At 36.8% G+C, this 25,303-nt stretch overlaps 1 protein-coding gene across 1 annotated transcript in view; it reads left to right on the forward strand.

Moving 5' to 3' along the window:
* The first annotated feature begins 2,611 nt into the window (after window positions 1-2,611).
* Window positions 2,612-25,303, forward strand: part of IL17RB (interleukin 17 receptor B) — a 31,200-nt gene continuing 8,508 nt past the window's right edge. The window contains exons 1-8 of the mRNA XM_088134690.1: window positions 2,612-2,683; window positions 11,315-11,339; window positions 12,829-12,954; window positions 15,839-15,954; window positions 17,878-18,004; window positions 18,347-18,394; window positions 19,892-20,046; window positions 20,310-20,375. Of these exons, the coding sequence (XP_087990816.1) occupies window positions 2,612-2,683; window positions 11,315-11,339; window positions 12,829-12,954; window positions 15,839-15,954; window positions 17,878-18,004; window positions 18,347-18,394; window positions 19,892-20,046; window positions 20,310-20,375 (735 nt within the window). The remainder of the gene's footprint in view (window positions 2,684-11,314; window positions 11,340-12,828; window positions 12,955-15,838; window positions 15,955-17,877; window positions 18,005-18,346; window positions 18,395-19,891; window positions 20,047-20,309; window positions 20,376-25,303) is intronic.

Below are 25,303 nucleotides of genomic sequence, written 5' to 3' on the forward strand. Positions count from 1 at the left end.
GAACAGATGGTACGGGGCAGGACAGGGATTGGCAATGGCACAGAAAGTTTTATGCCAGGATCAGCAAGCTGCTCGGCCATCTCTGCTATTCTTTTCCTGCCTTGTGTGTCAGTGAAATATGGACCACTCCGAATGACATGGAGGCTGTGAGTTTGAGACCCCTGTTCTAGATCATTCTTTCTTTTAATGGGGAAAGGGGCTCAATCTTCAGACATCCAGCTCAAGTCTTGGCAACTTAGCAAACCAGTGTTTATCAAGTGTTACACGCTATATGAAGGGTCTAGATATGATATAGATAAAAAGATACAGATTTCTATTATTAAATGCAGAATTTGGGAATTTGGCCCTTCAGATATTATTAAATTATAGTTAGCATGTGCAATGATGAGGGATGTCAGCAGTTCTGGTTCAACAGTATCTGGAGAGGTAGAAGTTCCTACCTCTGCCATAGCATATGCCACACAACTGTTAGCTGAGTGAAAAGCAAGAGAGACCATTCTGGCAATGTGAGATGAAGAACATATACATCAAATTGAAAAATACCCTGCTACTTCTCCTATCAACTGGAAAGATTCTGCAGCTGCTACCAGAACTAAACTGAGAAAAATCAAACATAGTTTCTCTTTTTACTCAAACAGATATTAAATTGCTCCTATCGTTGAGCTAGTTATGTAAATCATGAAAAAATAGTTCTTCTGCTACTGTTAGGGTATCCTTGTCTACTATAAACAGGAAATAAGGACATGAACTTTTACCTCTCGATTGTAGCAGTGAATGTTCCTCTCTCACACCCCCTGCACTCCAAGTTATGTGTTCAGAAAATTAGATGTTAAGGATATTGTGATACCACAGTCCTTTTCATTTGCATTTTTTTCATATGCAAAGGCACATTTTGCATAGAGGAACATTCAGATAGGTAAATTCTGAGTCTAAACCCACACCCTGAAGTATGACAAAAACAAGTTTGCGATGTTGACTTCTGTTCTGGAGAGCTATTACAAAATATTTTCATACTATGAAAATGGCCATCTTCAGCTGAAGGATACATTCCTGTGCATCAAGATTACCTAAAATTACAACGTATACTTTACTACCCTTAATTTAATTCTGACTTTAACCCTAACTTTTACTATCTGAACCTTTGTCCAGACAAAAATAGACCATTTTGGTTGTGTTCATTTAGCAATGAGATAAAATATAAATACTCTTAGCCATGAGGCTTCAGCAAAATTTAATCAGGTAAAGTTCCTCTACCATCCCATAAAAATAAGTCTTAATAATTTATTAAATTGCCATTTTATTTCTAAATACATGGATCAAAGGTCCCAATCATATTCCATGCATTTTTTTTCAACAATATCCATGTACTATTCAGATCTGATTGAACAGATATTTGGTATTACCTAAACACAAAATGATAAGTTGTTAGTTCTCATTTGAGTTACATATCAAGGTAGTACATTCATAAAAGAGATGAAATAATTTAAAGCCAGTTTGTATTTCTACAACATTCAAGGAGATACAGCCATTTCATTAAACATTCCTTAAAAAGACATATTGTGACGTGGTGAAGATGAACAGATATGTTGTGTAATAAACTTTGGGGTTGGGTGTACTTCATCAGATGCAATTGCATCTTTTTGTCATCTTTTTTCTGTAACATTAAGGTAGGTAGCTAAATCTGTATTGCGGTTTTTGACCAACATGTATAATATTAAGAATTTTACAGAATTAGATGTTTATTTCTCCACGCTAAACATTGAACAAGTGGTTCTGATTTTGAATTTCTTTACAACCTTGTAAAGTAGGTTAGGGTGAGAGAAAGCAAGTGGCCAAGTAAGTAACATTTTGAAGTTGGGCTTTCACGTAGCCCTAGTCTACAGCCAAATCACTAGCAAGCGTATCAGCACATGTTAGTATATTGGCTGTGGACCAGGGATAGTAAAAAGGCAACTTCGAGAATATCTGTATCTATATGCTACAATATGCCATGTCTTAAAAAGATACTGCTAATTTTAAAAATAGTGAAATTACATTCCTTCGGGATGAAGAATGATTATAACAACAGTACGGTGATAAAGGAGACATACAGCCGGCTCCATTGGCAGCTGATGACCATCCTGCTTGCTCTGAGTTGCGTTCCCTCGCCCTACGTTTCTGCCTTCCAGCCGGAAAGTGAATAATAAAGTCAAGGCATGTAAATAATTTTGACTGCTTTATTTCAATTACCCCAGCGCCCTCAAGACCCTCGGAAAATGAGGAGGGCTACGGACGAGGCGCCGCTGATGCTTCAGCCTGCGGAGGGAGAAGGGCCAGAACCTCTAGCCGTCTGCGCGTTCCGGCTTTTCCGTTCCTGAAAGGCAGCGTGTGAGACGTGATTCTTATCTCCTCGCCCTGCAACCCGAGTTGGCAGGGCTGCCTCTGAGCAGTGAGCTCCTGGCGGAGTTGTAGGTTGTGATCCGGAGCGGGGCGGAGGAAGGGTACAAATGTGGCGGGGGGAGAGGCCAGAAGGGCTGGCTGAGCCATCCTCGAGAGCCTAGGCGAGAAGAGAGGGCGAGCGAGCGAGCCAAGCCGGGAGGCTAGGAGGCAGCTCTGAGAAGAGCCGCCAAGCATGAACACCGCGGCGTGGCTGCTGCTGGGCACGGTGCTCAGCGGGAAGAGCTTCGAAGGAGAAGCCCAGCCGGTAAGCGGTGCCAAAACTGCTGCACCTTTTCTCCCTCGCGTTGGCCTCGGCCTCGAGCTTGCCCCTCCCTTGGTAGAAACCCAGGAGGCTTTGAAAAAGGCTGCTGTAGAGCCTCAGCATTAGATGTTCTGCCTGGAAGGCGGCTTGGAAAGGTTCGGGGCGCCCTCGCTGCCACTCAGGGCTTTGAGAGAGCCCTCGTCGTGGAAGGAGCGGGAGACTCAGCAGAGAGACCTGCGGCTTATCCCGTCTGCCTTAGCTGAAGCCCCTGGTAGCAGCGCACTGCTTAGGAAAACTACCTGAAAAATTACAAGTGATCAACTGCAGCCTGGTGCAAATAAACTTTTGAAAGAGTTAATTCTGAAATCAGGTCCTGTGAGTACAACAAGTGGTCATAGGCTGAGGATGAGGTTTTTGCTTGGTGGATTTGTAAAAAAAGCCAGAAATGTCTGGGTTCAAATACATATAATTATACAAAGAATTTTAAAGATCAACATTCACCTGAAACCAGAACTTTTCTTGCTGGGATTAATGGATGGTCAGTTAGAAAAGAGCCATGGTAGATTATTTTATATATATGATTACTGCTGCGAGGCTATTATGTGTGCAAAAATGCAAAGGTTCTGAAATACCCACAATGGAGGAATGGCTGGTGAAACGACAGAACTAGCAAAATTAACTTGTTTGATTAGAGAAGGGTCAACAACTACATTTATGAGTGACTGGAAACCTCTTTTGGACTTTTTGTTGAAAAAAGAGAAAAATGAACTTGTCATTTATGGGTTTGAAGGTTAGAAAGGGTAGCTTATGGAAGGAGGAAATTATGAAGTAACTTTAGAGAGGGTAAAATATAAATGCATTTATAATCACTGTCAAAAACATCAGATGTCACTTCTTTATAATACAGTGGTACCTCGGTTCACAAACGCTTCTGTTCACGAACAATTCGGTTCATGAACAACTCCGTTCGCAAAATTTTGCCTCCGTTCACGAACGCTGGATCGGGTGACGAACAGGAACCACGGCCATTTTCCCTGCTGTGACACATGGTCACGGCTTCCTGTAGGGAGGGGGACTCTCCCTCCAAGCAGTAACCGCCTCCCCACCCGCCTTCCTGTCCTCCACGCCAGAAGTCGCGTCGAGCAAGGTTAGCGTTCTCTCTCTTTGTACTGTACTTTGTGTCATATTTTTGTGGTTTAAAAAAAAAAAAATATGGTTCAGAACGGATTAACCGTATATTTAAAAAAAAGAGGTTGGGGATGAGATTTAATTACATTGAACCTTATGGGGAAATTTGATTCGGGACGCGATCAAAAATCGGTTGGCGACCAAATTCGGAGGGGTCAGAACGGATTAACCGTATTTACATTGAACCTTATGGGAAAATTTGATTCGGTTCACGACCAACTCGGTTCCACAACCAGAGTCGCGGAACGAATTAAGTTCATGAACCGAGGTACCACTGTATTTTCTCTTCTTTCTTTTTTTCATTCATATTCACTATTCTTCCTTCTTTTCTTTGTTTCTTTTCTAATATTCGTATTGTTTTTATCCTGTTAAAAATTTCTTCAGTAAAAATTATATTTAAAAAAAAGAGGTTGGGGATGAGATTTTTCATACCAAACTCCAATGCGTCGTTGTTGTTGTTAGACGTAGAGCATCTAAGATTCCACTTTTAAACTGCTCTTCAGTACATCCCAATTTACCTTCTGGCTTTACATGTAGGTTGAGGGAGACGATAATAAGTGTTGCTTACACCCACAGGAGGCTGCCTGGCCAGGCTGGATGTGGAAAGTGATGTTTTGTGTGACAAAAACCACAGATTGTCCACTTCTAACCATTAAAGAAAACTTTACATTCCTAATCCAATAACTTTTAATCTCCCTTTTAAAAGATTTTCAAAGAGATTGGCCATGCTGCCATAATGAAACAAACAATTCTGTGTTACCTTAAAGACGAATGCATTTATTATCGCCTAAGTTTTGTAGGTCCCAGTTCATTTCATCAGAATCTTCCAAAGGTGTTGGAAGACTTTCTGGCTTTTTGTCCAAATCGATGGCCAAGACTCCCTCCCCGTTTACCACACTTTCACCTCCTTGAACAATGAAGGATCTCTGACCTGCTGTTGTGCCTGCTTTAGCAAACTGCAAACAATTCCTTTATATACTTTTTCTGAATATTTCCATTCCAAATTCACCAAGCCAAAGGGCAATGGGGCAGGAGGAATTGTAGACATCACACCAGCAAAGTTCCAGATTACAGTTCTGTGGAAGAAGAACCTGGAAGCTGTTGGAATTAGGAAGAATTCTATGTAATTAGAATTGTTCAGACAGATGTTTTAGTCTTGCACTGCTGGTAATATGTGGCATAACAATGAAGTTGGAGAGAACAGAGATTCACTTTTTACAGAGCATTCCTTTCCATTTGGAAAAAATATGTTTCTCTGTGGATTTATATTATCTGTGTTGGACCATTGGATCAATGTGCTAAGCTTAAAGTGAATTTTAATGAACGCACTCAAAATGTTGAATGTTTAAAGAGGAGTTGTGACAAAATCTCATATCCACAAACAGTTCCTTATAACTTTCATAAAAAATAAAGCAGAAATTATTATGATCTATGGTCCTTATTGCATCATTTAGTCTTTCTATATTAGCTGCGCATCTTTTGGACTCTGAGCCAAGAACATAGTACTACAAGCATTCCATATACATTAATCCATAAATATATTAAACAACCAAGGGGACATTAGACATCCTTGTCTTGCAGTTTACTGTTCAACCATTGACTTCTTCCTGAAGTCATTCTACTTCCTCTGAAATTTCTTTCACTGCTTTTTTTTTCTTCATTTTCCCTAAGATCCATTCTTGATATTACCAAATAATGATCTGTGCCACATTCAGAACCTCTCATCACCCCCTGTATCTTCACTACTTTAATCTTTCATCATAAGCAATCAAATCAATCATGTTTTTAGATTTTATCCATTTGCTATATGTACATATAAACAGACATATATCTGAAGCAAACAGGTCTTTTTCCAAGCAGGTACTTAACAGTCATCATTTCCATTCATTCCTGGGTTTCTGAATAACCCAATCACTTTTTTCCTACTATCTTGTCTTGCTTGAACCCACCCATTCATGTCACCTAAACACAGTAACTTTTTCTTTTTTTATTATTTTTAAATAATATTTTATTAAAGTTTTATTAAAGTTTATGTATATAAAAAGTAATACAAAAAAGTAATACAATACAAAATAAGAGACCTACAAAAAGAAAAAAAGAAAGAGAGAAAGAAAGAGAAAGAAAGAAATGTAAAAGGTGACTTCCCCCTCCCTCCCAACAAGTACTGTATATCCATTAACAGTAACTTTACACCTTCTCTAATATTACTGAAAAAAGTCCTCTTCATCCCCTTTCTCATCCCTAAAAAATAACCAAATTATGAAAAATATTCAACAATCTATCTAATCAGTAAAAGCATTAAGAGTCCCAGTGATAATAAACTATGTATTTTAAGCTTAAACAAATAGGTCCATTTTGCATTTTAACTTCTAATTTTTTTCTGAAAAGTAAAACCTAAAAGATCTCTCTGCTTAAGCATACAAAAGACCAATAATAATAATAATAACAATAACAACAACAACAACAACATATGTATTTTAAACTAAACCAAATAAATCACTTTTACAGGTATAAATCATTGTCTTACAGTTCTGGTCAGAAGAAGAAAAATCAGTATTAACAATCCAAGATCAAAACATAGACAATTTAATCCTGATCTGATAGATCCACTTTGAATTCCTTTCTCTTCTTTTTGGAAGACTCAGTCTTCAGTCTCTTCTCCAAATAAAACCCCAAATAGTAATCTCTTATCATTCTCTCCCTATCTATTTTCAGAAAAGGTTTCAGAGATTTGATGATTCCCTTAAAAAAAACAAAAAAACAAAAAACCACAGTAACTTTTTCATGAGGATCACAGTTATTCAGAATGTTGTTACAATTTTTCCCCAGACTCATTTCTTCTTCTTCTATTATCACTGGCATACTGTTATCTGCATTCCAAGTTGTAGGTATAATGCAGTATATCTATGTACATTCTGGGTGCAAAACCTGTTGCAGATGAGTCAAGTGACTCATGTATTCAAGTGATTCAAGATGCATGGCTCTCAATTTAAGAATTTCCACCTTCTTGGTTCTTAGAATGAATTACAATTATGATAAATCATCAGGCTTATATGCCAAATTAAACTAGATAATATTTTCATTTCAGTAAATATTCAAGGAAATCTAAACAATCTAAATACAGATAATCCTCACATTACAACGACAATTGGGACAAGAATTTCTCTCACTAAGTGATGCAGTCATAAAGTACAATGTCACATGACCGCATCGCTTAGTGACAGCTATCCCTGCAGTCCCCGTTCCTGTTGTTAAGTGAGGATTGTGGGTCGCTAAGCAAGCACCTCCTTGCAACTTCCTGCCAGATTCCAAGAACCAAAGTCAGTGGGGAAGCTGGCAGGAAGTTGCAAGTCCCAGGTGGTTTGCAACAGGTGGGCAGGCAGGTACAGTAAGTGGCTGCTGCTTGGTGGGAGAGGGAGCAAGGGGGATGCACAGGTGGTGGAGAAGGGTGCGCAAGGGTGCGCAAGTAGTGGGGGAGACACAGCACAAGTGCAGCTGGGCTTGGGGTGGATACTGCTTGGTGGGGGAGGGTACGCGAGTGGCCAAGGAGGTGCAGCATGAACACAGCAAGGCTCAGGGAGGGTAAGGTGTGCGAGGGTGGAAAAGGGTGCATGAGGGTGACTGGTGAGACGTGGCATGAGTGCAGAGGAGTTGGGGGGGTGCATGGATAGGGGAGACTTACCCAAGCAACTTGTGACCTTCCCTGCCAGTTTCCCCATTGACTTTGCTTGTGGGAAACTGGCAGGGAAGATCTCAAATTGTGATCACATGATCGCAGGATGCTGCAACTGTCCTAAGTGCAAGCTGGTTGCCAAGTGCCCAGATCACGATCGTGTGACTGCGGGGGTGCTGGGACAGCTGGAGCTTTGAGGACTGGTTGTAACCACCACTGATTCAGCACCATCGTAACTTTGAATGGTCACTGAACGAGTGGTCTACCTGTATCTCAAGAGAAGAACAAAACTAAAAGAGATAACTTGCAGATAAAATTTGTGAGCCCTGTAGATATCAGCATCAGATTAAGACTTCAAGAGATTTACCATCAAGTGAGTTTATCTTAGAAGAGAATTGCAAAACAAGTGTGTCACTCTGAAATTGCCTGTATTTTCATAATCCATCTCAACCAGAAGATTAACCAGAAAATTCACTTGGCGTTTGATTTTACATTCTGGCAAGTATTGCTGGACTGATAGGAGGTATAATGGGGAACTGTGCGTAGGTAGCCAACTTCTCTCCCAACTAGAACAGTTAGAAGAGTCTCTGACGTTTATATATACAATATGCAGATTTTATGCATGTATGCACTAAAGATGATTAAAGAATATAAATCTTGTCATGGCAGAGATGACATAGCACACCCGAAATAGGTACCATATTCTTTATTACAAGATTTGTTTACTTATAAGAAAAAATGCTAAGCACGTTTAAAAAGGCCCTTTTAATCAGACATAAAGATATTATCTCTTGTAAACTGAAAGTCGGCTTTCTTGATACCACAGCATAAATCACACTTTTGTTCATAGTCTCACAAATGTTAACAGTGATCTTTTGAATGCTATATATTAATTGCTCTTGCTCTCATATCTAGCCTTCTAAATAGTTAGGTGTGTTGCCACCATACCTGTTATGCCAGTAATACTCTGCATGTGCTATTTCACAAGTATGATGTGTCTCCCTCCTTCACGCTATGATCACATGAAGCAGTTAATGTGTCTTTAAAAGGGTACACAACTCTCTGACTGCTCTGCCCGTAGCCTGATATAGTCCATCTCCTGCCAGTGCTTCCCCGGCAGTTTAATGTTTTAAAAAATGCCAGATCCATAGCTAACCATAAATTAGCTACTTCACCCATTGGTCTGAGGCCATCCTTGGCTGACTGGTTAACATCCATTTTGCTGGCACTGTTTGCCAGTGATTTTTTTCCCTCGGGATTGTTATGATGAGGGTGAAAGAGGAATGACCCATTTACACAACTGTGAGCACCTTAGAGGAGAGGTAGGATATAAATGTAATCAATAAACAATTGGCCTCTAAAAATGTTTTTTTTTTAATAAAATTTTTTATTCTTTACAACAAACACAAAACATACATAAACAAACAAAAACATACAAAAGCATAAAAAAAAAAAATCTTCCATTTTATACCGTGTATCAACCAGTTACCAACTCGTTGGTACCCCTTTCATAATCTTAAATTCTCATATCATCTATTCAAAATATACTTGTATACTTATCAATTAACAATTATTAATCATTCATAGCTAGTCTATAGAATAATTTATTACAAAAATTTTTAACTTTCAATAGGATTAGTAGTACATTTTTATCCATCGATTATATGTGTATATATATAATAATTAATATCAAATTTCTATTATAAAATTTCCTAATCCATTACATTACTATATTTTCTCATCCAATCATTAAAAAACAAATCCCGTGTCATATAAAATTACTTATCTTCTTACTCTAATTTCAAATATCAATTTAACTCATCTCTGCACATTCCATAATTTTCAATAACTTCCTCCTGCATAGGTACTTTTTCATTCTTCCAATTCTTAAAAGTTACAGTTCTAACCACTATCAAAACATACTTAATTCTTCACTACATGTTTCAACAAAAATGTCTCTAGTTTAAAATCTATATGTTACTATATCCAACCATGTATGAATTTTAGTCTAATCTCTTAAAACATTTACAATCAAATACAATTCTTTACTATATATCTCAGTTTTATACCTTATTGCAACGCTTGCATAATTTTAAGTTCACCCTTTTCATTCAATGATCCCAAAACATCTAGCTGTTTATTCCTTTTTCTATATTATTGGATAAGAGAAAGCAATAATAAATGTCCTTTCAAACATTCTGCTTTTTGAAGCTTCTGTCAGTTCCATCATTGTTGCATTCCCCTCGTTTTTTCTTTAGGCATCTGGAGTAGTTTCTTTCAATATTGTTTTACTTCTTTTTATGCATTCTCTTAGTACGATTCTCCATTATAATCTTGTATAATCTTTTTCTCACCCTCAGTACCAAGAACAAGTCTGTCCCTCTTCATTTATCAGTTGATTAACCCTTTTAATTCTCAGTTTATAAGCCTCAAAATAATTCTGTTTAATGTTTCTGATTTCTTGTGCTATTTCTTCCTTTCCCATTGATCCCGTTTTATGTTTAATTAAGTCCATTTTAGCTTTAATATCTTTTTTTTCTTTTTTTTGCGGGAATTTCTGCAGCTCTTGTTCCAGTTTTTTATAGTCATCCTCAATAGTTTAAAAATCTTTTTCTGCATTGTGTTTCTCGTATAGTCTATTATCTTGTATAAACCTTCATTAAGTCAAAGGATTCTTTATCTTTGTTCTTGCCAAGAGAAAGAAGAAAAAAAAAAGAAAAAGAAAAAAAAAAGAAGAGGAGGGGAAAGGCTAGGTCTCTTTAAAAATCCAACTGGGGGAGGGATAGAGAGCAAAGCAGAGCTTCTAGCAGAAAGAAGAGCTACTGCCACTAATCAAGGCTCTTGTGACTAACTCAAACTTTCCATCTTGAATTATTTTCAAAAATCGCTTTCAACTCCGCTTTCTTGTTTATAGTTATTCGGATGGCACCTGTATAAACATGCACATCCCACTATCTTTTTAGAAAGCCCAGGGTCCTTGAGCATACGTCACAATGAAAAAAAAGGCACTATATCGAGCCTCTAGATGGCAGTGCAACTTTCTTTCATTTACTTTCTCTTAACTCCACTTTCCCCATTTCGAAATCAAAAAATATAAGTTTCTTATAGCAATAAAAAAATCTTAGTCAAAAAAGAAGCTTAAGATAAAAAATTATTAAGTATTGAAAAGAAAAAGCCAGTCCAATTAAAAATATATATTTTTTTTTAAAAGAAAAACATCTTGCCAATTCCACTAAAAAGGGAAAGTTAGAAAGAAAAAAATTTCCCCCCCCTTTTTTTTATAAGGCTCAATCTCGCCGCTTAATCCACTTTTCTTCACTTTTAAAAATCTCTTTAAGTTACTTAAGGTGTTCTCTAAGAATAGTTGAATAGTAAAGGTCCATCTCACCCGGTTGACATCCCTCTCTTTCTTCTTCCTTTGGAGCTGTCCCGGCTTTCGCAGTCATTAAATGGCTGCCTCTCCTCCGCCGGCTTCAAGAGCTTCTCCTGGGATCAATCTGGGACTTGTGGCGTCCCTGAGATCCACAGGACGCGCCCTTTGCGATCGCCATCTCTACGGGACGGCTTAGGTCCATCGGGACCGTCCAGGGGGGGGAGATATCGGCTGCGATCCTGGGAGCCCAGGATCGCCCGCCGTATCGCCGCGACGCCAGCTCCGCCCTCCCCTCTAAAAATGTTTATAGTGCTCTAAAGCTGACATCTTTTTCTAGAAAGTAACATTCTGTTTATTACATTTCCTTTTCTTTTAACCCTGGTTTCCTTTTTCATTACAGCTGATCAAGTGTTATGAAGAAGATGGTATGTATAAATAACATATTATTTTAAATGTTAAAAATTGTTAAAATTCTGTTGCATGTATCGGATATATATGCACCTCGTTGCTGTTGTAGGTCTTTTAAGATGTAATCAACATATGAAGTCTTTATGGCCTCTTTAATCAATGAGCACAAAACAAGCATGTTCACCATCCCCAGGCTGGACCTTGCCCTTCCTTAGGTCAGGCGAAGGAGGTTTGGCCGAGGGGGTTCAGGGAGCAGTCAGTGCCTTACTAGAAGAAGGAAGGAAGGAACTGAAGTCTCCAGCCTTAAGTCTGTTGTAAAACCTCTTGTGAAGAAGCCCTCTCTGGATTCCACTGAATTGGATAATATCTGAGTTCAGCTGACTCAGCTCCAATTCCTGGAGATGATGTTTAAACTCCTCTGTTCCAATGCTTTTGGATAAGGCAAACTAAATCAATAAATCAAAGGCAAAAATCAACCAAAAAGAACACAATTTTTTTGGTCACCCTGTAAATACTAGTGGCTTTCTCAAGAGAGGTATAATGAGTAGTCTTAGAGCATGATATTCTTTTTAATGCTGTACTGCCTGGGATAGTTTTACTGTTAATATTCCCAGTTGTGCATAAGTAGGTGGGGAAGTGAATGAAGAAAACACAAGGGATTGGCAGGGAGGGGTGAAGACTTTTGCCGGTAAATGTTATGCTCATACTTGCTGAAGGGTTCATTGAAATGCATCAGGAGTACAAAATAATGCATAGGAAGGTTGGGGTTTGGACTTTGCATGAACCTCATTGTATTCCAGGACCCCCAGATTACAATGCCAGCATGTGATGGCAGAACAATTAAATCTCAGTGGTGTAAATATTTAGCATTTTTTAAAATTAATTAATGTCATCCCAATACAAGAGAAACTGTTTATGTTCTGAATCAGCACATGTTCTGATGGCAGTTTTAGCAGTTATTAGAGCTTGAAACAGATAATACAATAAGCAAATGTTCTTGGGAATAAGATTTCAAACTGTTTTGGATGTGACTGTAGCTAGGACATTTCTGCAGGCTAAACTAGTACAGTATATACACATTTTTGTGTTGATTTTGGTTCTCCTCACATCTTCTCCTTCAGAAAAGGTGTGAGGTAAAATGGTTGCCAAAATCCATCAGGAGATCTTTAACCCTACATCTTTTCTCTTGGAGGAAGGTGTAGGGAGCCCAAAGAGAGCCATGTTCCAGCTGGACTTTTACTAACAGACCCTCCAGCCCGGCTCCTACTGGTGTTGATTCTGTGGCTGTGGCATTCCTGTACCCTTTCTTGAAAGGTGGCTGAGACAGTGGGAACTCCAGACAAAGTGCCCACTAGTGTGGCTTTTGCTGGAGATGAGAGGTGGTATTCAGAGGGGGAGGGGTGCCTCACTCAAGGCTCCAAGGCCTTGCAGGCGAGTTGGGTCAGCCTGCTAGGCTGAAGGTTTTCCCTACAAACGTACTAACTCCTCGCTTCCATTCTTTGCAAGGGCCTTCTCCTGAATTGGGACAGGAACACAGGTTCACGCCAGCAGCTCTTTTTAATATCAGCACCAAGATTGTTGACATACAAGGAATTTGCCAGTTTAACATAACTTGGATCCTTAATGAAGATGGTAAGTCTCATTACTGGAGTAATAGGCCCATAAACATTCTGTATTAAAAGTAACAAATACTTTCATATATAATGAATTGTGCAGTGCTTTCCTGTAATGTGGCTTTTCTGCTCTGACTTTTAATGGTGAACTAAGCTATGCTGTGGATGTTTTGTTCCAGTGCCTGGAGGCTGTGGGGGATCTGGATGGGGGACAACAGGCTTCACCCGAACCCTGGCAAGACTGAGGGGCTCTGGCTTTGGGGGCCTTTTGCATCTGGGACTTTATCATCTTTGTACTAGATGGGGTGGCACTACCTCAGACAGACCCAGTGTGCAATACAGGGGTTCTTCTAGACTCACGACTCCTGCTCGAGGAGCAGTTGGCAGTTGTGGCTAGGAGGGCCTTTGCACAGCTTCATGTTGTGTGTTTGTTGCACCCTTTCCTGGGCCACTAGGCTCTACAGTTACATCCTGGTCACCTCCAGAGTGGATTACTGTAACATGCTGTACATGGGGCTGCCCTTGAAGAGCATCCGGAAAATTCAGCTGATGTAGCGTGTGTCTGCACTGACAGTTGTGTGCGCCCCTAGGGTGGCACACATTACACATTTGCTCAGCAAGCTGCATTGACTTCCAGTCTGCTTTCGGGTGCAATTCAAAGTGCTGTTTTTGACCTTTAAAGCCCTATATGGCATGGGACCAGGTTATTTGAGGGACCGCCTCTTTCCAATTACATCTACCCACCCCATCAGGTCCAGCAGGAGGGGTACGCTGTGGGTCCTGTCTGCTAAGGTATCCCATCTGGTGGGACCCAGAAGACGTGCCTTCCCTGCTGTGGCTCTTGCCCTCTGGAACATCATCCCCCCCGCCCCCGAGGTGAGGTTGGCCACATCCGTGTTAGGTATATATACAGTATATTGAATATATATTCCAGAAAGCCCTTAAAGTGTGTTTTTTTCTAGCAACTTTGGGGATCCTATGGGGAGCCTGCTAGGTGGTTGTATGATGTTAGGTGATTGTTATTCTCCAACGATTTTGGCTTTTTCATGTTTTTGTTTTGATTTATGTTTAGTGTTTTAAGATTGGTTATATTGTTTTAATTGTTGCTGTGTTTGTATGCCATCCAGAGTCACGTTATGTGAGATGGGCGGCCATATAAATTTGCTAAATAAATAAATAAACCCAGTAATAAAAAAAGTAAGGAAATGTATTTATGCTTTTGGCCCATATAGTTAAGTTCAGTTAACTGTAATTCAGAATGTAGAAAGCAGTAAAACTGACCAAAAATAAAAGTTCTTGAGAAATAATCTCAAATAGAATCAGTGCTGATTTATGTAATTTTCCTTTTGGATTTTTTTTTTTAAACTGTTTTTAAATGTTTAACTGTAAGAGGGTATGTAAGTGACCCAGAATCATTTTGGGATTGGAGCAGCATATAAGCCTGAATGAATGAATGAATGAATGAATGAATGAATGAATGAATGAATGAATGAATGAATGTAATGTAATGTAATGTAAAATTCTCAAGTGGCAAGAATTTCCAGGGGAAGTAATATATATTTCACTTCCTATTGATAATATATTTTAATTTCCTTTTTTGGTGATAACTGGAGATATAATAGTGTGCTTATAATATTTGCTGGATTTTAATATACAAGTGGTAACAAACATATATGCTCACTATAGACATCCCCCCTCCCCCAAATCTGTTTGGATCTGTTACAGTACCAACTACAAACTGCTGTTATGTTTGTGGTACATCTTTGTCAGACCCTCTGCTCCGATGGTGCCACAAGAAGGAAATTGCTCTTTGGGGGCAGCTATTAGAAAACAATAATCTCTCTTGTTGAATTTTCTGTGTCATGATTTATTTCATTAATAAAAATGTCTTTTTGGCAAATGAGTTTAGAACAATATGAGTTACTAGAAGACCCAGTGATGACGTATATATCGAATATATATTGATGATGATGTATCTCTCTCTCTCTCTCTCTCTCTCTCTCACACACACACACACACACACACACACACATATATATATATATATATATATATATTTCTTCATGTATATTGAAGATAGGATTTTCTATTGTATAATCTAATCACAATGCACAGTAATGAGATGGCAAACTGACAGAGCATGAAACATAATTCTTTGAATAATGTGAATAGTTATTAGAAGGGTATAAATCTCTTTGTTGCTGTCCCATTCTAGATAAAAATATCAAATCACAAAAGACAACCCAACCTTCTTTCCTTACATTTTGCAGGCTTTTTCCTGGCTCAGTGGTGATAGGATAACTGAAAGCACCTTTAACTTGTTTTGTTTTGTTTTGCTATGTGTATGTGAACAAAAAGCTTTTAAAATTTGAATATATATTTATTGTAAAATTTATATTCAAATTATAAAAATAGGAAGTGCATGCAAACAGATATTTCCTTATTTTTTTAAATTGGGGGCAGGAGGATTAAAAATATTTATTGTACAATTATGTACATTATGTTGTACAACTATGTACATTTTTGCCTTGCTCTTATTCCTTTCTGTTTTCTGGTTCCTGCCTGATTGGGATATGCAAAACACTTTTGATTACTCTAAAATCCAGCAGTAAGAGAACAAATGCATATTTTCAGTATTGAATACCATACATGGGATAGGGTATAAGATGGTGAAAGTAAACACAGATCTGCCACTGTATGTCTTTGGGAGACCTGTAGTAGTTGGAAAGGCCCTGTTACGGACCTTTGGGTATTGATTGGCATAAGATGGTGAAAGTAAACACAGATCTGCCACTGTATGTCTTTGGGAGACCTGTAGTAGTGGAAAGGCCCTGTTACGGACAACATCTTGAAAACAAACTAGATTTCTTTGACAAAAGGACTTTGTTTTTCTTTTCTTGCAGCCAGTATAAAATACTTGAAGGCAACCAAGATATGCGTATCCTCTAGAAACTTAGGCTGTATTCGATGTGATTACTTAGAAAGGTTTCCAAATCAAAGCATGTCTAAGAATCAAAAAGTAAGAGCATTTTTTTAAAGTATTGTGTTGTGCTGCTATTGTGCTGGGCTGCTAGAATGTGATTTTATTCAATCTGATGACTTAATGCCAGAGTAAATTATTTCTTTTAATGCAACATGATGAAATAGACCAATAATTGATACTGTGTAATAGAGCAAAAACAGTGTAGCCAGGTCTGCAAGTTTTATGATGTCATCAAGATACATGAAATAAGCAGACTTCTGGGGAAGAAATGGTGACAAAGCCGGCAACCGCAGTGGAATGAATGAGTGATCAGCAGATCAACAAGGCTTCCTGATGCTGATTACTGTTGTTTATTGTAGCATTAGTCATATGACCTTTTCCTACCCATATCAAGCTTCTGAGCTGCCATAACAAAAAGCTGTTTTTTGTGTAAAATCATGAAAATAAATTTCAGTGCTCTGAATGTTCTCGAAGGTAGCCTACCCTTTAATGTTTTTGCAACTGGTTCTGGTTGGTGGATATTTCAACAGAAATGTAAAATGAACTCAACTACTGTATTGGATTTCTGTTTTGTTTGAATAAAAACACAGTTACTCCGAACTTTTTGGTACACTTGAAATCCTACCAAATACTATGTTGGGCATATGACAGTAAACAATAATGGCCAGTAAATAAATAAATGGTAACCCAAGCTAAACTTTGAATGAACTCAGATTATAGATCAAAATATGATATTGTACGTATGTATTTAATATTTTTATAGCTCACTCAACTCAAGAGGCTGAGTGTTTACATACATAGTTTACAACATGTCAGATTACAAAAGCAACAATAGAAATAAATCAGAATAATAAAAAACAATAGTAATAATAAATTAATCCTCCCCCAAGATTGATGCCAATGAGAGTTAGGGTTAAGGGTCCAGTGAAATAAAACTGTCTTTAAAATTCATGTAAAATCCATGATGGAAGCAGCTTTACAGACCTCTGGAGTGGAGAATTCTAAAGTGTGGGGTCTGCCGCAGAATAGGCCTGTCATTTAGTCCACGTCTCCCCATTTTCAGATGGAGGTAACTTATTATTATCATCATCATTATTATTATTATTATCAGGAAACATTTTTGAAAAAAGAAAGAAGGGAAAAAAAGACAAGACACAAAAAGAGACGAAAAAGAACCTACAAAATGAATAAACAGGGAATTTACAAGCATCAAAGGACCAAATTTGTTAGATAAGTGTTCAATATTTCATTAGTTTTCCATAAGTGAAATAACATAATATTTTGTATCACTTTTAAAAACTGTAGGTCATTATTAAAATCCAATTAGTATATAAGTATAAATGGTGATAAATCAGTGCACTGTACTATAAATCACAAAGAATTATGGTATAGTAATTTGTATCCAAACAATGAAAGATGTATCCTTATTTAAGAGATCATTGAAAATTAGAATACTAAAGCTTTATGTTAAGAGAAATCCAAATTTTGGATGTGGTACAAGCCGATATATAGAATTATAATGCAAAAATGGCTTCCCATTTGAATTAAATTCTGTGTCAGATTTATGATGGGAGAACTCTTAACAGGCCTTCCCAAGATGGTTTGACTAGACAGCAGATTTAATTCTGACAAGGTAGTGCCTGATATAAGCTGGTTTTAGACTGTATAGGCTGCATCTTGTATGATCTTTGGAAGCAAGTGATTCCTAATTTTCCTGTCCTGGACCAGTAAACCCACACTTAGAAAGTCCCATGATAAATTCTTTGGTAATATTTTCAGCTTAGTATTTCATTAATGCACCAGGCCCAGTCAGCAATGGAAAATGGAATAAGAGAAGTGTGACAATGTACAGTATATGCTTCTGCTTTGCTTGCATTCTGAAAAAGAAATGTTTCAGAGAAAGGGAGTGGGTTGGTTCATATCCAAAATCATGTAATCTTCAAATATGTTTAATTACAGTGGCAGTTCAGCTTTGTTGGATTCTCTGTAGAAGAAAATATTGATTACTTCATTGACGCTTATAACCTCCCACCTGCAAATATAAATGAAGATTATTCAGAAATAAACATACAGCTAACTTCTCCAGGTAACTGAACAAATAGTGTTGATTTACCTTAAAATAACTTCTGTAAATGTAGGGCTTATATATATTACTTATATATAAATAAATAAAATAAAATTATAGGTGTTACACATATACTGAAAATAAAAATAATGGATCCAGCCGAGCTTCGTCTGATAAGCATGGTATCTAATCTATAGATTTAAAAGGTAAGGTGTTCACTTGCTCTGGAACAGCTTGTACTTTCATGCAGTTTTTCCTAACTTTTATTTTATTTTAAAAGCTTTCTCTCATAATTTGAGCCCATTGATTCAGATTTTTTAATCTTTCATAATTTATAATACAAAAACTCTTGTTTAATTTCAGACTGTGAGGACAATAGCTTGAAATATTGCCAAAACTGTATAGAAAAAGGTAAGTACAGACTGGAAATCTGGTAGACTTTTTGCGTGAAACAGAAAAAAATGAACTTATGATTTATAGTTTTGATGATTAGACAGGATAGATTATAGAAAGAAGAAGTTTATGTTGTAACCATAGAGTAAGAGGTAAATTTATAATTGCACTTATAACTGTTGTAAAGAAGATCGGAATCTACTTCTTTGTATCTTTTTTCTTTCTTTTCTATTTTTCTTTTACTTTTTTTTCCTTTCTTGCACTTTTAACTTTCTCTTTGACTTCTTTCTTTTTCTTTTCTTTTTCTTACTTTATATTAGTTTGTATTAGTTTTTATCTTCCTTTTAAAAAATCTTTAATAGAAATTATATAAAAAAGAAAAAGGTGAGTACAGTTATTTTCATTAATTCATTACACTAAGGGACATTTAAAAAGTTATTATAAAGAGTATTTCAAGATATTAAATGCAATGGTGACAATGACCACAAGCAATGACCCATAAATCCAGTGGCGCCAAAAAGATGAATATTTTTGGTTAACTACAGAAGAGCATTTGGTTATGTTCCTTTTCCTGCCTGGTCTTAATTAACAACCCTGCACGCATTTTTTGAGTTTTCAGTACGCAGAGCCGCTTTGTAACCTGCTAGAACTGGGATCTATCCCAAGAAATAGTGCATCCCATTGTGTTATGATCATGGCTTTCTATTCAGCTCTTTTCTGATTGTTATAGCATTAGCATGTAATATTCTCGCCTTGTAAGATTTCAAATAGAACTTACTATTTTTTAAAAAATTTCACTCCTTTTTTCTCCTATTTGCTGCTGTGCACCTGGTTACCAATACACAGTCTCTGGTTATAGCTGGTTGAGGAATTTATTTATTTATTTAAGCATTTATTTAAGCATTTATTTAGCAGTTTTATGGCGTACCCAGCTGAAAAGACTCTGGGCAGGTTACAACAGGAACTCTGGGGCTGTCCTCCTAACACATGTGGCAGGCACCAGGTTGGGCTTTTGGCCATTTACATTGGCTTTCACCTAGTCAGAGCTCCTGGTTATCTTATATAATGTAGTTCTGACTTATTTTATAAACTCTTATCTTTAGGGGTTAGTCTAAAATGTCAGATTTACCTTTCATACAGCAACTGTCACTTAAAAGTTGCCTAAAAATTACTTGCAAAGGTAGGTCCTCAGATAAAGGAATTACTAGTTTAGTAGTCTCTGGATAACTTTGGAACATAAAAACAAAAAGTAATTAAATTAAATATTTAAAAAAAACTATTAGGAGAGCAAGAAAGTGCCATATTGTCTTAATCTCCTTGGGAAAATGTTGAAATAGAGTTAAGTAATAAAAAACAATGCCAGTGTTGAAGGAGCAGTGGGTTGGGGGCATTTGTTAATCATTTCTATAATTATTTCCAACTTTCTGTCCAGGATCTGCAAAGCAATGTATAATTTAAAGTAAAATGATTAAAACTTCAGTCATGTTTTTAATCTGGATTTGTTTCATTTCACAGGAAGCTTGTGGGATCCAGATATAACAATATGTAACAGGGAATTGGAATTAGAAGTGAATTTTACATCTAGTAACTTTTGTTCCACGTATAAAATCCATCTTTGTGACTCTCATGAATGCAGTAATCCAATTCTTCATTTTGTGCCTACTACCAAGGTATATTTTTTTCTTCTTTAGATACAAGACTAGGAATGAGTATGATAAATAATTGTCAGATTACAAGGCTAGGGTTGATGAGAGTTGAACAGATGACACCAGGTTGGAAAAGGTCAGAATTAATGTAAATACTGGCTTTTGAAAGAATCATGTAATTAACAGCTGGACAGATAAGAAATAAAAAGTTCCATTTTTCCTTTTTTTAAAATTAAATATTTTGAAAAGTTCTGTAATACATTTATCTGGAATTTTTCTTGGAATAGGGAAACAATAGAGTTTCTGAAAAAATAAAAAAGAGTGATCAAAGAAGAAACATAATATTTAAAGAGGTAAGATTTTATTTTCTCTAGTAAGGAAAAATGTCAAATTAGAAGAGCAATATTACTGTTTCTAATCTGTAACTAATGTGTTTTCTTTTAACTAGTGCTGCAATGCATAGTAGATTGTTCATATATAGGTGGGAACAAGGGAAAGTGATTTTAACCAATTTTTCCTTCACTCTTTCAGAGATGTATGTATCACATTTCAGTACCATAATAGGAGCTTAATTAGTGATGAGTGGTTACATTGTGTCACAAGCTCTACCCCTTTTGGGTGTGCCTGTGACACCATGACACACATAGCACATTGCAATGCTGCTAATGTCAGTCTTTTTTGTTTTTCCTTTTTGGGGGGGTTATAATCTATTTGTTAAAACATTTAAAGGAACAGAATAAATAGCTACGTAAAAGAAGAAAAGAAGCTCAAAAGATACATAGTGAATAAGAATAAAATATCAGTAATTAAACAAAGAGTTTACAATTATTTTAAAATGTAATATTCATTATTCCATTACTTCATTACTTGATTAACTAATTATAGGGTTCTAACTTTATTATGTCATCTTGAGAAATAACTAGAAGTGTCTATAAAACTATAAACAAGATATTAATATTGTTATCAACACTATATGCCATTGTTCCAAAAATAGATGCACATAAAAGGGAAACGAACAAAAAAGGAAAAAAAAGAAGAATTAAAGGAAAAAAGAAAAGAAAAATTGGTAAAAACAATATTGGGAAACAACATAGTTTTCAATTCCCTCCCATTGTGCCTGACTATTACATCAGCATATTTTTAAACATTAAAATTGTTTCTAATTACTTTATGTCAATTATTTCCCCCTTAAAAACCTTACTCTAAGTGTCTCAGTTTGCCTTGTTGTGTGAAGTATTATATATAGGGGAGTTAGTCTTGCTTAGCCAAACTTCTGAATATATACTGTTCATTTTTCCATTGCTGCTTATTTTCCAGGTTTGATTTCCCAATCTGGTTTCCCAATTCCAATGTTGAGCCAAATTTGTCCTCATGGCCATCAACATATATAAATTGTATTTTTTAAATTTGTTCTGGAAAAATTCCTTGTAGGAAAAATGGAGGTTTCAATTCAAACTTTGTTTTTACATTTTTTAAAATTATGCTGTGTATTTCTTTCCAGTACTTTTGAATTTTTTTTACATGCTACTACATATAAAATGTTCCTACGGTATCACACTTCCAGCATTTTTTATTATATGGTTCATCTATTTTTCCAATTATTGGAGTTCGCTACCACCTATAAAACACTGTGTACCAATTTTCTCGTAAATTATAATATAGGGTAATTTTTTGATTTATTCATAAGTTCTCACATTGTTGTAATTGTTTCTTTAAATTTTTGCATCTACTATATTTTATTCAATTTTTTACTAGCTCTGTCTCCATGTCATATTTTAATTGCAATTCATATAACATCCTATAAGTGGTCTTGGTTCTGTATCAGTGTTTCAAATTCTGTCAAAAACCCTCCTTCTTTCTTAAGATCACTTTTTATTCTTCCAGCAGCCTGCAAATACAGATAATTCACCAGATAATTCTTGCTGTGTCTTTAATCTGTTTCTGGAATCTGGATAAGTACCATATCTGTATATATAATTACACTTTTCTTGCAATAATTATCTCCAGAATAAAAAGCATTTGCAAGTGAGGCTACAGGTGAGATTGCTAGGCTTACTATTATTTTTGTAGAATTCCATGTAGAATTCCACCACAATTCTATCCAGCTCTAATGTGTCCTTTAAAGTTTTTCTCTTCTTTTCATTCATACCATAAATACCTGTACAGTGCATTAGTCAGGCCAACACCTTCTAATATTGACATTCTGCTTTTTGGGGATTTTATCCGCTCAATTATCCATGACAAACAACTTGCACAGTAATATAATTTAAAATTTAGAAGAACAAGTCAACCCCTCCTTTTGAATCTTGTAACATTTTTTATTTTACTCTTTTTTTCCCCTTTCCAAATAAATTTATTAACTGTTCTTTTCCAATCTTGCAAGATTTTTCTGGGATTGGAATTGGCACCTAAAAAATTACCTTAAGTAATATATTCATTTTAACAGTTGCAATGGATTCTAATCAGGAGAGTTTAAAATTTTTCTACTTTTTGAGATCTTTTACAATTTCTCTCCATAATTTGGTGCAATTATTTTAAAATACACCTTCGCTGCTGCCTATGAAATACAGTCCCAAATATTTCACTGGGTCCTTTATTGTCTGGCAACTCTTTCTGCACAAAGCTTTCTTAATCTGGGAATAAATGGCTCGTTATTATCCTTGCTAATGTCAATCTGACCCTCTCTCCCCCCTGCAGACTGTGCTGACTTTAATAAATAAAACAAGTTCATATCAGTGATGTTGATATATTACTTCATTCAATTAAATTTTTAAAAAATATAAAATGTCAAATACTGTTTTGTAATGCACACGTTTCTGCATGCATTTGTTTGTAGGCCTTGTTCCCACAACAAGCTTAACATAGAAAGGGGAGGTTAATATGGTGTGGGTATACTAAAAAGGGGTCACTTGAACCAGTCGGTAATCCACAAGGTGTTAAATTTAGCTCAACACAGATTCAGTAATGCAAAGTGTTACACTAATTCCATTCACAGAGTCATGCTGTGGAAACACCTAAATCCAATGAATTAATGCATTTTTACCTACTTAGTCCTTCAAGAAAAGAACAGGGACAAAGAACAAGTTTTGACACGACTAAGCTCTCCATTACAAGACTTGTTGCCAAGGCCTGGCAGCACAGAAACTCTTGCCCAAACACTGACTGCTACAGTGGTCATGCTACACCTAATGTTATCTTCCTCACCAGTGTGGGAAGGGGTAGTGATTCAAGTAAGCCTTGCCGGTACTCTCTTGCTACAAGAAGTTATAGTTTAAGAGGCAGTTTCTAGGGGGTTCAGCATATTGTAGAACAAGGAGTTTAATGAATGCTTTTTAAAGGTCATGACCCCAATATACAGTACTGTGCAAAAGTTTTAGGCAGGTGTGAAAAAATGCTGTAACGTAAGAATACTTTCAAAAATATATTGTAATTGTTTATGTTTATCAATTTACAAAATACAAAGTGAGCACACAGAAGAGAAACCCAAATCAAATCAATATTTGGTGTGACCACCCTTTGCCTTCAAAACAGCATCAATTCTTCTACGCACACTTGCACACAGTTTTTGAAGGAACTCGGCAGGTAGGTTGTTCCAAACATCTTGGAGAACTAACCACAGATCTCCTGTGGATGTAGGCTGCCTCAAATCCTTCTGTCTCTTCATGTAATTCCAGACAGACTCAATGATGTTGAGATCAGGGCTCTGTGGGGGCCAAACCATCACTTCCAGGACTCCTTGTTCTTCTTTACACTGAAGATAATTCTTAACGACATTGGCTGTATGTCATTGTCCTGCTGCAGAATAAATTTGGGGCCAATCACACGCCTCCCTGATGATATGACATGATGGACAAGTATCTGCCTGTATTTCTCAGCACTGAGGACACCATTCATCCTGACCAAATCTCCAACACCATTTGCAGAAATGCAGCCCCAAACATGCAAGGAACCTCCACCATGCTTCACTGTTGCCTGCAGACACTCATTATTGTACCCCTCTCCAGCCCTTTGGCAAACAAACTGCCTCCTGCTACAGCCAAATATTTCAAATTTTGACTCATCAGTCCAGAGCACCTGCTGCCATTTTTCTGCACCCCGGTTCCTATGTTTTCATGCATAGTTGAATCACTTATCCTTGTTTCCACATTGGAGGTATGGCTTTTTGGCTGCAATTCTTCCATGAAGACCACTTCTGGCCAGACTTCTCCAGACAGTAGATGGGTGTACCTGGGTCCCACTGGTTTCCACCCATTCTGTGCTGATGGCACTGCTGGACATCTTCCAATGTCAAAGGGAAGTAAGCATGATGTGTCTTCCATCTGCTGCATTAAGTTTCCTTGGCCAAACACTCCATCTACGGTCCTCAACATTGCCCATTTCTTTGTGCTTCTTCAAAAGAGCTTGAACAGCACATCTTGAAATCCCAGTCTGCTTTGCAATTTTTGCCTGGGAGAGACCTTGCTGATGCAGTATAACTCCCTTGTGTCTTGTTGCTGTGCTCAGTCTTGCCATGGTGTATAACCTGTGACATGAAACTGTCTTCCACAACCTCACCTTAGTAGCAGAGTTTGGCTGTTCCTCACCCAGTTTTAAGCCTCCTAAACAGCTGTTTCTGTTTCAGTTAATGACTGTGTTTCAACCTACATATGAAATTGATGGTCATTAGCACCTGCTTGGTATAATTGGTTAATTATACCTGACTTTGTACAAGTGTACAAAGTGTGCAAGTGTAAGAATTGATGCTGGTTTGAAGCCAAAGGGTAATCACACCAAATATTGATTTGATTTGGGTTTTTCTTCTGATCGCTCAATTTGCATTTTGTAAATTGATAAACATAAACAATTACAATATATATTTTTGAAAGCATTTTTACTTTACAGCATTTTTTCACACCTGCCTAAAACTTTTGCACAGTACTGTACACTTGTTAAAAAGCGAACTGTTTCTGGTAGCTGCTCTATTCTTCTTTTTTTTAAAATATTTTATTGGAGTTTTAAAATTACAAAGTTAAAAGTTAGAAATGAAAAAGAAAATTGAAAATACAAATTATAAAGAAAAGGAAAAGAAAAGGTGAGATAAAGTAAAAGAAAAAGAAAAAAGATATGAAAAATAGATAACTTCCAATCTATCTCTGGACTTAGGAATAATAAGAGTATCATAAGTGCTAGTTTTTAATGCATTAAGTAGGAATAATTCTTTGTCAAAACATATCCCATTACATTTATAATCTAATCTTCAAATCCCCATGTAAGCTTCACCCCACCTGCATTTTGCAAATAG

Source organism: Python bivittatus, unplaced genomic scaffold (genome assembly GCF_059951505.1).
Source record: "Python bivittatus isolate LINGU-HERP-01145 unplaced genomic scaffold, Pbiv_v1 ctg000080_np1212, whole genome shotgun sequence".
NCBI lineage: Eukaryota > Metazoa > Chordata > Lepidosauria > Squamata > Pythonidae > Python > Python bivittatus.